The sequence below is a fragment of the Lasioglossum baleicum genome, chromosome 5, assembly GCF_051020765.1.
Source record: "Lasioglossum baleicum chromosome 5, iyLasBale1, whole genome shotgun sequence".
Lineage (NCBI taxonomy): Eukaryota > Metazoa > Arthropoda > Insecta > Hymenoptera > Halictidae > Lasioglossum > Lasioglossum baleicum.
In genome coordinates this window covers 4,635,310-4,648,027 of record NC_134933.1, presented here as the reverse complement: position 1 = coordinate 4,648,027, position 12,718 = coordinate 4,635,310, and the positions used below count along the sequence as shown (strand labels likewise).

The 12,718-nt window shown below is 46.5% G+C and overlaps 1 protein-coding gene across 10 annotated transcripts in view; it reads left to right on the top strand.

Moving 5' to 3' along the window:
• The window catches only part of LOC143208633 (latrophilin Cirl), a 427,202-nt gene that overhangs the window by 406,590 nt on the left and 7,894 nt on the right, over positions 1-12,718 (top strand). For 7 of the 10 annotated variants that reach the window (XM_076423213.1, XM_076423211.1, XM_076423207.1 and 4 more), the window contains 6 exons: positions 84-298; positions 642-745; positions 1,778-1,822; positions 3,418-3,586; positions 4,589-4,810; positions 12,259-12,456. In XM_076423213.1, coding sequence (XP_076279328.1) covers positions 84-298; positions 642-745; positions 1,778-1,822; positions 3,418-3,586; positions 4,589-4,810; positions 12,259-12,456 — 953 coding nt within the window. Of the gene's footprint in view, positions 1-83; positions 299-641; positions 746-1,777; positions 1,823-3,417; positions 3,587-4,588; positions 4,992-12,258; positions 12,457-12,718 lie in introns of all 10 variants that reach the window. The other 3 variants (XM_076423209.1, XM_076423214.1, XM_076423215.1) reach the window with 3 other exon arrangements.

Genomic DNA, 12,718 nt, shown 5'->3' with positions numbered 1-12,718 from the left:
GATCATGCCTAAATCCAGAGGCAAATCATTGTCTCGGCGATGGGGAGAAACGAATTATTAACACTTCCTCCCACTTTCTCCAGGTTTCCAATTGTACGTGATGCTGATCGAAGTGTTCGAAGCGGAAAAATCGAGACTCCGATGGTACTATCTGGTTGCGTACGGTGCTCCGTTGCTCGTCGTGGCTATTTCTTGTATAATCGATCCTCTCAGCTACGGGACCGATAACTACTGCTGGCTGCGAGCGGACAACTACTTCATCTTCAGCTTCGTTGGGCCAGTGATAATCGTTATATTGGTAAGTCAATTATCTGAGCTGCTTTCACTGCGCGCAACGTGTCTTTAAATATATTGCTCGAAATAAATTCGATTTCCCTACGAGGATTATAAATAGTTGGGGTTAGGTATGGGTGCCACGCTCGATTTACACGTCGCTCAAACATGTTTAAACATTCACAATGTCGCCACCTGATCAATTTATTGAATGATGGGCATTGATCGTCGGCATTTAGTAGCGACAGAGAAGAGCACGTGGCGCCTCGATTATTCCGAGCAATATGACGTCGCGTTACAGCCGGTTGGAAGCAGCCGGCTCGTTAGCGGCTGGAATAGTTGTTAATATTCCGACGTTGTCTTATCAGGCGAACTTGGTATTCCTGTCGATGGCGATTTACATGATGTGCCGGCACGCGAACACGACGGTCGCGATGAAGAGCAAGGAGCACTCCCGACTGGCCAGCGTGAGGTAAGCTTAGCAACACCGAGCGGCTCCTCGTAAATTCGTAACAACGAATTTGTATATGTATATACATATACATATGCATTATATATATATATGTATATATAGATATATCTCCATATAAAGTGATCGATCAGAGTCCGTCCGTAAACACGTTCGAGATATGATATCCTCTCGTCGAGTAGATAAACGAAGTGTTTGTTTGGTGCTTTCGGTTCACGTTCGCAAGCTTTACTTGCTTAAAGAGATCTTCCCCGAAAAGTGGATCTTACTGTCACGCATCATTTTGGCGGCCATGCTAAGTTTTTTCGTTTCGTTTTTGTCTCTGTTGAGTACCTGTGTTGGAATGACCGCAGATATTTCGTTCGTTCGACACACCACTTGTATTTTGCTGTTGAATCTCTTAGGTATTTACTCTCGCGATACGTATGCACGCACCCGCCCACCCTCAAGTGTGTGTATACGGGCGTGTGTGTGCATATATATCGATGATTTTCGACGACACCCGTTGACCCGCGATCAATCGATCAACACGTCGCGACAAAACGAACAAGCAAAACGTTGATTCGCACACTCGGGCGAACAGAGAACTACGTCGAATCGAGGAGATACAGTAATTACGACACGGAATTAACTTTGTCAATCTACCGTGTTGAAAATATCGGTGATGGTAGTTCAATTTTCCTGCACGCTCGACTCGAATTATTAACGAGGCTGCTTCGCCCCCACACATTATCGACGCGTTTGCGATCAAATTCCTAACGAGACGGGCGGCGATGTAACGGAAACTGCGCGCAGTCGGTAGTAATACGAATCGAGCGTTGCACCATAGAGAACTGATAAGTCTCATTTGTTTTTAAGAGAAAAAAAAGAAAAGATAAAAGAACAAAAAAGAATAATAAGAAAAATAATCAATTAATTAATGGTGCCGGAACAATCACCTAACGTTGCTGTCTTGTTTCATTTTTGTATTAAATCTTCTACCCACTTCTGTCTACACTGTTCTACATTCTTCTGCATGGCGTGGTTGGTTGGTAGTGGAAAGGAAGAGAATGCTCTTCCCAACAAATTGCAAGCGCACTTGTAAGATATTTACCATTATTTATTATTACTCACCTCTCATTCATTATTAATCGTCATTAACATTTAACACACCGTACACTACACGCGAATTTTCTCATATCGTTTTCCTTTTGTTCGTACGCAAACAGACAAACACCCACCCACGCATACACGTACACACAACGCGTATACGCACCCATTTTATGCCCATTGTCACTGTGTATCTATTTTTGTTTCTTTGTGTTTTGTGATTCGAGCTAACGATCGTTTTCTCGATTTGTACACTGTGAATGTAGAATGTAGATAGTAGCCAGTCTCGTCGTGACGAATACACGCAGAATCGTTGAACGATTACCGTATCGATCGTGCTACTCACTGGAATCGCAATTATCGTTTCCCACCTGTGCTCCGTCCACCCCCGCGGTGTGTGCGTGTGTGTGCGTATGAGAACGTGCCTGAGCCGAGTAACATTGCAATTACCGTTGCTTTGCTGGGTGCGGAGGTGTCTTCGTGGTAACGCTTGACGGAGAGGACACACACCGGTGCGGCGCGGCGGCGAGTCCGATCGATAGATTATTCGCTCGCTCCTTGGTTACGCGTCACGCCGTTTGCCTTTCCTCTGAGTACACACGACGATTCGATCGCATGCCGTAATTTATCCTTAGTTTCGGGCGTAACACGCCTGATTTCAGAGTAGCTTAGAATACGCGAGACTAGTAACCGTTAGAACACCCTTGTGCCTCCACCACCCCAATGTTCCCCGCTGTCGCTCCTAGATCGCGATCGTTTTCAAAAGATCCATCAATAACGAGAGTAAAGCAAAAACACCGTCCCGAAAAGAAACCGAGGAAAAAGGAAAGAAAAGAGAACGTGTATGCGATGCTTACAGGACTCCGACCGCTTCCAGTGTCACACCATGCGAGACATTAACGATGCTAATGCCTTGGTTGGGAGAACGTGTATCCGACAACACCGGCACACGTGTAAAAACGAGCGACATTAGTACGCGTTAGCGTCTCGCAGCTCGCTTGAAGCGTTGCGTGCACTTCGGTGCATAACACCGTTTTGATAATCTTCCGTGTTCTCGTCGCTCCATTTCGATAAGGAACGTGACAAATGTAGCATTGGAATTATTAGAATTAAAGTCACACCGTCATCGATCATTCGGCACGTTAGCCCCCAAGCCACGTGACTCGCGAATTCTATTCCTTCGACCCTCACACCCCCATTTTTCGTTCGAACGCCCCTCGCGGAAAATGCTCGATCGAAGACGCGAAACTCAAAAATATCATGCTTTCACGATTTCCTGCACTTTTACGAATACAGAACAGAATTTAATTTTCGTTCACTTATTATTAACGATAAAACATTAGAACTATGATTTCTTGATTTTCCTTTACTCTTTGTTGCTTTCGCTTTTGTCGTTGATATTTTCCATATGAAACGTACGAACGATTACGTGGAAATAATTTGATCGAATAGCTTTTGCCAGGGGCGGTAGCTCATCGATCCACGGAGTTTCACGATTCATTCACGCTCCTTTAAGCATTGCCGTGAGAACGTCCACGCGGGGGCATGATATCAGTGTGACTAATTGATGTTTATTCTCGAACCAGGGCATGGCTGAGAGGAGCGATCGTCCTGGTGTTTCTGCTGGGACTAACCTGGACGTTCGGGCTGCTTTACTTGAACCAAGCGACCGTCGTGATGGCGTACATCTTCACCATATTGAATACTCTGCAGGGGCTGTTTATCTTTGTGTTCCATTGCGTTCAGAACGAGAAGGTAAGGGAATACGTCGGGGTCCAAACGTCAACCTTACTTTAAATTGAGACCGCGGAATCATCATCTCTCTCTTCATCACGTCTCCCGCGCGTCTACATTCGAGTCGATCAAGCCGTGCAATCATTCTCTTGAAAGTACTGTGAACTGTTGTTTGTTACACGCAAAACACACACCGAAAGATATAATAATACTACTCGCATGTAAATCCCGCGGATTAAACTTGTACGATGTTCTCCGTGAAGAAAGTTCGAGTCAGGCTACAGAAAAACATGTAGACGATAACCACCCGGTGAACAACGGTCGGAAGCTTTTTATATAAAAAAAAGATTGTAAAACTGTTTCTATCGTAAGCATTATGGTACGTAACTAATTCACGCGGCAAGCATCTTGTAACATAAGAATTCGATGCACTGTGTATCAAAAAAAGAAAAAGAAAAACAAGCGGATTCTTCATATTACTTATAAGTAGCAGATAATTCATAGGGCAAAGAAGATCACTCGAGCAGGGATCATATGTTACCATCTCGTATGACCGATAATATCTAGCTGACGAAAAACAGAATACCTGATGACAACAGAATGATGTCTCGAATAAAGTGCTGTGGCAATCCAACATATCACCCACAATTTATTCGAACGAAATCATCCGTGATCCTACACGATTTTCATTTGCAGTTCGCCGGCTCTGTTCCGTTGCCTTTTATCATTTTCACGAGAACCGTTTTTATCGTTTTTGGTTGCAACCGCCACGATGCACCGCTCTTTTCCTGATTTCTCTGTAAACTCCGCACAGACGCTTCATACGAACCGGGATGTTCTTTCTTTACGTTGTGAAAACAGTGTATCTTTTCGTTTTTGATTTCTCATCAGAGTCAGAGATAAACGAAGAAAAGAAAAAAAAAAGAAAAAAGAAAACAGAGTACAGTTCGTCGCACTTGCCTTGGTTCTTTGCGCACCGTTAAATAGTTTCGTTCGGGGGGTGGGTCTGCTTCGCAATTGCAGGTGAGGAAGGAGTACAGGAAGTTCGTGCGCCGGCATTCCTGGCTGCCGAAGTGCCTGAGGTGCTCGAAGACGGTCGCCGGAGGCTCCGGCGGCTCTTCAGGGACCAGCGGCGGCGCAGGAGGAGCGAACGGCGGCAAGGACTTCGTCTCGCACAACACCTCGTCGAATCCGTCAGCACCGACGACCGACAGCTCCGGATTGTCGCCGCACACCGCCTCCAATGTGGGTACAACACCGACCACGTCACCGCCGAACAATCACAACAACCTGACCACCGCCTGTAACAATACGAATCTTTCGATAAACGTGAACCTGAACAATTTGTCGCTGAGGTCGCCGGTCGGGGCACACCAGATGCACATGATGGCACCTAGCAACCACAATAGGCATCCCGCCCAGCAAGGTATCCGATAGCCGCTTCTACACCAAACCGAGAAACGAGTTTCTTCTTTGACATGTCCGTTGACAGCGCACAGTCTTCTTCTTCTACGCGCGTACTTGGGGACGAATATTACATCGAGATAAATTACTGAAATTACCGAAATAGGTCTCCCTCTCTTTCTCTCTCTCTCTCTCACACACGCACTGATACACCTATGGCTGGCCTGTAGCTCTCCTCCTCTCGCAAAAGCTCTCTGCGTATTAATCTATTCTCCCTCCACCAGAACCTCTCGTTCTCTACTATCGCTTCTTTTCTGCCGGTAACGCAACTATGATTAATGATACTGGAATTAATAACGCACGTCCATTCCCGCCGCTCTCTGTCTCGTTGATTCCGAGAACCAAGACCTGCCTCTCGAGTTGAAATCTCGCCGGGTTAGGTTCTTGCCACTTTTATCGGGCGAATTCCTCCCGTGTTTTCTTATTCTACGCGCGATCAGCGTCCTCGAGATCCAGAGGATCACACGGTCTGTACCACTTTCTCTCTGTGGCTCTAACAGCATTCGAATTCGACCCCATTTTCCGCTACCTTTTCAACTCGCGGCGATCCGCAACAGTCGTCGCCCCTTGAAACAGCTTCGCACACGAATGAGTTTTCTGAATCCGAATGGAATCCACCGTAGAAACCGCAGCGGGGGTTCCGCGAACGCCCCCGCCGGTCTAGTTAACCGTTCTAACCACCCTCTTTTCACCGGTATATGCTAATTCGAGTGCGTCGCCCTCCGCGTCGTCTTCCGCGGGGCCTGCTCTCCTTTCATCTTCCTGTTCTTCGTCTTTCTTGTTAATGTGTTACCCCAAGTCTGTTGCAGGATAAATTGCGAAGTGCGGGTGTCTTCGACCCTTCTAGTCGAGGGAGGTTCCGTTTCTCGAATCGCCGTGCGTAACGCTCGAAAAAGTGGCGCGTGCCAGAAACACTTTTTTTAACGTCACCGGGAATCGCTTCGCCGCCTCGAAGCGCGCTGCCTCTGGAGCGGGACGAGCTAAAAAGGCATTTAACGAACCGTTCCACTCTTTCGACCCTATACGCGCGCGTTCGCTGCGAAGAGAATTTAAAAAGACGTAGAGAGCGAGACAGACAGAGAGGGAGAACCAGGGTAATACAGGGGAGCGAGAGAAAGAAAGAGAGCGAGAGAGAGAGAGGGGGGGAGAGAACGGCCGTCTGCTGTATGGAGTTGGACGAGCGGAAACGGGGGAAAAAAGAGAGGAGAAATTATCGAACGTGCTCGTACCGCGGTTTTGTATATACGACAAAACATCGATGCAACTGTTGCAGATGAAACGATAAGTACGCGCCGCGTGCGCGTCGCGTTGTGTTTCCCGTGGAAATTTATTGCCAATTGTTGGCCGACTCTATCGGATTTAGAGATTACTAGACTCCGGGCCCGCGTTCAACGAGTGGAAATGACGAATCACGGCGAACGACAATTATATAGTTCGGTCATCCATCCCGAAAATTCAGCGCGTCGTTAAACTCGCCGATTTTTCGTCCGATGCGCGAAATCATTCGATAATTTCATTCTCTCTTTCTCTGTTCTCCGTTGTATTCGGGGAGTCGTTTAAAGACAATGTCGTTTTTCGACGACGGTAACGAAACGTGGTAAGCATTTAGCACAACGAGCGTCGGCCGAAATCTACCAAGCACGTTCTCTCGCTCGGCTCTGCACACCTGTACACACGCGAACGTACTATTTGCAAGACCTCCTACTAACAAATGGTGATTTTCGTGCTTCTTATCTGGCTCTGGGTTTGGTGTAACGCGGTTGCTGGCTACTTTGTACCCTCTTCCCCTCTTCCCTACGAAATACTTTGATACTCCAGTGTCCGTTTGATATTCCTGCGCGCGCCCCTCCGCGCTCGCCATTTATTTCAGATGTTCCGGATCGTTAACGAACCGCTTCTCTACGCCGTGGCACACGCACGAGAGACGTAACGAATCTGTAACATCGGTGATTTACAATCGGCTCCGCAGCTGCGCCTCTGACGGCTTCTGCCCGCGACACTTTCACCCTTTCTGTACGCTGGCTGCACTTGCGAGCTACGATCGCAACACGAATTTCCATTAAACCGGCTATTACTCTCCAAATCTGCGACGCTGAAAAGTATTCGCCGAAAGCGCAAGTTCAACTTACATTTTCTATATCTTGTTTCACGTGTTCGCCATTCATTATATACATACGTATATCGTCACTCTTAGTCTTGAAATCATTAGAAAATCATTCCGGTAGATTACTGTTGCTCGAAAAGGAACGACCAGTCGCTCTAATGAAGGGACTATGTTAATTACGTGTGTTCAGGTGCAAATTATTCCGTGAAAAGGTGAGGATAGTAAATATTTAGATTTGGAGAATAAACATTGATGTGGCTGGTTCGTGCACGCGACTTTTCGCCTGTAATACTAATCGAATAAGCGAGCAAATATTTGAAGAATATCTCGCTCAAAGAACAAGGTTCGAGGAAGATGACTTTCAAGTTTATCGTAATTAAAAACTAATTTCAGCTCGATACACAGGGTGTGTACCCAGTGGCGCGAAGAGGGATTCCACACGAAAAGCTAACAGTAGAAAAACAAAGGATAGAAGAAGCAACGATCAGACAGCCTATTCTACTGTTTAGTTATTTTTCATTTTCGTTTCACTTTCCCTGTGGAATGCTACACGGTGTACGACCAAATTTCATAAATTAGTATGTTTTTTGAATTTGCAATCGAGTCGATCTTTTTCGCGGTTCGTAAGCATTCGCAAAAGATCTGTAGATCGCCGAGTTTCGCGAAATCTCCCGCGATTAACATTCCATACGGATTAGTTTTCGACAGTTCCACCGTAAAGTTTTTTCCAGTATCCGCGGTATCCGTCGCGCATCGAGCAAGAAAAACGATTTAATGAAACTGCAGGCTAAGCCTACTGCGAGACCTAAACAGGAGAGTTCCTACATTCCAACAGACAACATCTGCTCCGGCGAGTTGGTCGTAGAGCTTCCTCGCAAACCTGTTCGTCGCTTATCGAGTCCTTTTTACTCGCGGCACCGATGCGCGGAGCCGACTAGCAACGCAATTACCCGGCGAATAAATTTCAACGAATTTCCATGCGCCGCTGAACAGAGCGCATACGTTCCGAAAGATTCGTAATGTACGGAGCGAGAATGATGTTCCTTCCAACACGGTACGCGGGCAGAATTCGATGGGAGTTCGCATAACGCCAGAATCGTTTCCGTCCAAACACACGAAGAGGAACGTCATCTAGAGTTCTGCCCGCGTGACGATACTTTTAAGCCGCGCGCACAGCCGAGCAGTCGTTCGATCGACGTTGCTCTTTAGAGGTGTGCGAGAACCCGAAAATATCAAGCCGGGACGGTTCTCGAAAATTTCTGGATTTTCGTATATACCGGGAATCTTGAAATTTTCGAGGAAACCCACTCGTCTCGACTCGACCTGACCATCGGGTTCTCGCGCTATTGCTTTTCCGTCGAACGGTTCGGCTCGGCTCGCAGTCCGAAAAATGCAGAGCGTCCCCCGGACCACTCCACCTGTACAAGACCGGTTACTTAGCCGCGAGAAGGCAGCGAAAAATGTAGAGACGAGAAAAATCAGCGCGGACCAATCCGTCACGTCTCTCTCTCACACCTCCTCTGCAGCTGACACATACACGTGCGCGCACGCACGCACGCACGGCTCCACGATCACTTTTGCTCCACACCGTATATACATATACTATATACTCGCACGCACACCCACACGCGTACACACACTTCTCTCCTTTTTTTCTCCCGCCCCGCCCCCCCCCTCAAACTTTTTTTCCCGGACTCTCTCTCTACCCCACTCGCATCGTACGTTCCGCTAATTAACACCTGGCGGGAGGCGCGAAAGATAGGGTAACACGGATCATCGAAGCCTCTAACGATCTACCCGGTCCTCCGAGGACCCGCTCCTTTCCATCGATCGTTTGTGCTCGCGCGTTAAAGTCCCCGGGGATTCTACGGGGTGTCCGGCGCAAATATACGCGGTACATCATCGAGCGAAAGTTTCTTTTAATCGAACAGCCTTTGGCGTTAAACTCTCCGGTAAATACGAGCTCCCCCTTATACAGTCAACTCGGGAGACGAGTTTCGATTTTTAATTGGCGTTGGGTATTTTTGTTTCTCATTCAGTAGCATTAACTTATTAACACTTTGCTTATCAGTAGACAATAGATTTTGTGCATTTTCGACGAAAATGAGTATGTGTAATTTAAAGCAGTAAAAATATTGGAAGAATTTATATTTCACTCTAGTTCGTTGCAATACAGGCGGAAAATTTTTAGTTTGCACAAAGATCCGTTGTCTACTTATCAGTGGGAACTTCGTTGCTTTCGAACGTTATCATTATGTAATTATACAGGGTGTGGCTGGACGGGTAGCGCAATCGAGTAGGGGGGTGATACTACATGTAAAAATAAGTCGAAAAAAAGGAATAACATTTTTTCGTTTGTCGCTTCGTTTTCGAGAAAATCGAGTTTAATGTTCCGCCAGGTTCGCGTGCTTTAGTACAGTGGTCCCCAACCCCCGGTCCGCGGATCGGTATCGGTCCGTGGATCAAATGGTACCGGGCCGCCCAAGGGATCTAAAATATAAACAATCAACGTCCCCCCCCCCCCCTCAGCGGGCCGCGGTAAAATTATCAAACGTTGACCGGTCCGCGGCGATAAAAAGGTTGGGGAGCACTGCTTTAGTATATGCACAAAGTAGAATTGGTTGATCATGGTCAGACGCGTCTGACGATTCTTATGCAATAGCACGTGTATTCGCTGAATTTTCAGACTCGATTTTCTCGAAAACGAAGCGTCAACCAAAAAAATGTTATTCCTTTTTTCCAACTTAGTTTTACATGTAGTATCACCCCCTGCTCGGTTGTATCACCCGTCCGGCCACACCCTGTATATTAATAACGTGACATAGTTGGTTCTTCCGGGATTACTATTTGGATAGAAAAATCATATTTCTAAAGTCATAAATGCAGTCTACTGTGCATTTGAAACAATCAATTTTATAGAATTTTTCTAAAAAAAATATGCAGTTGCATTAAAAAGCGAAAGTTGGGTTTCGCACCTCTGCCAGACAACCTGTACACATAAAGAAGGCGAAGGAAACAAACCGGTAAAACGACGATGTCACTCCCGACAGTCGTGGATGGGGTATTAATTTGATTTAGGTCCCACGCTTCCAGAACGATGATCAGCATTATGGTATTTCCCGTGAAAACGGTCAACCCAGTCTCGACACGGTTCTGTGTCGGCAAACGAGCAGCCGGCTCTCAGGCTCGGGCAAATTTCATTTAAAACCAAGACTGAAAGTAACAAATAACAAGTTTCCATCCGAGTTATGTATGTGTATTGTTTCAACCATACAGTTTTCGTCTGGATATTAAACTTTCTAAATTCACGTGCAGATAAACGTACGCAAGAGACATTATTTCTATTATTATTTATGTATATTAATAATTTAAATAATTACTCGGCAAATATTTTCTCGAAATAATGCCAACGCCTGACCGAGCCTCGTTAAAAGCGAGATCAGAAGAAAACAAAGATTACTCGTTCCCTCGCGCTCCGTGTCGCAACACACCTTGCCCGGCCGTCTCATTACTCGGACAAGCGGCAAGAAAAATGGCTAATCACAGGCTGTAGGCTATATCCGGATCAGCGGGACGTCGCGGAACGTCTCATTTTATAATCCGATCGTATCAATCGTAACGAGAATCCCGAGGGGCCGGGGACGAGCTCGACGCGTTGCTCTGTGATGACGGTTATGAAACTCCATGTATTTTAATAATCGGTTGCCAGGAAATCTCACGCTGCGCGTCCGTCTAGATAGGGAAAAAGGACTTCGACAGGGACGAAGGAATCGCGGCCGACGACCGGAAGTCCCGATCGTGGACCTCGCGTGACTCGTCTACGTTCGCGGAGAGAAGAGAGAACGGTCGCGATCTCTCGGTTCGTCGACGGTGTGCGTGTTGACGTCGCGTATCTCAGCTCCGTTCCGTCGTAGATTCTCCAAACTCGTGCACGAGTTAAATCCGCTACGTTTCCGGCGAGCATCGCAGCTCCGCGAGATACCGTCAGGATTTGCCAGTCCCGTATCTGACGCTTCCGAAAGGGCCTCGAACTTCTCACCCGAGAAACTGTGTCGCACGAAATTCAAACATTTCCTTCCTGCAGGTTCAGTTCCGACGAAAAACGTGTTTAAAGATGGGGCAAGGTGTTTTGCCGGTTTCGAGAGATCCGAGCAACCCTTTGTTTACTGGTCGACAGCCCCGGGAACTTTCGATGGACCGAATTACTGTGATTTAAGGGCTCAGACAACTCCGGTAAACAGTCGCTTGATCCGCCGTTCTAATAACGTAGTGGAACTGATTCATTTCTATCACGCAAACTTCGCTAACCCGACACACAAACCCGCCGCAGCAGCTTCATCACTCGCTTCAGCCTTTAATACTGAGAATCGCCGGACACATCCTCGCGAGTTTAGATCCGTCGAAAAACGAGAGAACTGTAGTTTCTGCTATTCGAATACGCAATTAACCCTCTTGTATATCTTTTATGTAATTCATCCATCCTTTCATTATTTTATCGTTTTTCGTAACCAAAGTTACATTGTTTCCATGATTTAAATTAGATGTGATTATCGATCGTAATTTTGGTAATCAAATTGTGATGATCTCGGCGCACAGGTTCGATCAGTGAATGAAACACAGCAATTTTTCAAACTAATTGAACTGCGTTCCCAGTTCAATGTTTACCAGCATGGAAACAGTTCACTTTAAGAATTTTCAAATGTAATTTTCTCTGTTATAGCAAACGCAAAAGTTATCTCTTGAAAAAGATCCACATCAGGATCGAAACGTAGAGTTTCTAATTAATTTGCAAAATTGCTGTGTTTCATTCACTGATCGAACCTGTGCGCCGAGATCATCAAAATTTGGTTTCCATGATTCTTCGGAAAAGTTAGGGTTCAAAGGGTTAATTGTGAATTTTGTACGAATAACTTTTCGCGTTGACAAAGTGTCTCCCAGTTTATACATATTGGGAGTTGGAGTATCTTAGTGCGCTCGCGCGGACGTAGCTCGATTCTTCCCTGGAACACGCCGCGAGCGTTCGATCGACACGTACACACCGATTCGCTCTCCCCATCCCTTTTCCACACGACGAGTCAGTAAACGAAGGGTTAAGAGGGAACGGCGAATGGTTCGATTTTTACAGTACTTGGCGTCCGGTCGAAGCTGGGCGATAGTCGATAGGCAACCGGCAGTTACAGTGCCAGGTGAATCCTCTCCAACAGAGGCTCACATCGTGGCCACCCTGCCGTACGCCCGACACGCCTTCTTACCCTCAGCTCCCAATATCCCCAAATCTGCCACCGCCACTTGGGGCCACCTTAACAAAAACCTCATGTGGAAGGTAACTAACTCACCGCAGCTAACGCTCGCCTCACACACGCTCGCCAGTGTCGTTTTGTCACGATCGAAACTTTCCTTTTTTTTCTCTCTCTACTCTACTCTCTTCATTCTAACTCTGTTCTCTAACTATGCTCACCACACGTTTTTTTTCTCTGTTTTCCGTTCACTGCATGGTGTGCCGTTTTGTTCGTTTTCCGTTCGTTCGTTCACTCGTTCTCGTACTTTGTACCAGCACCTATAGAAACACAATTTGCACACTTAGA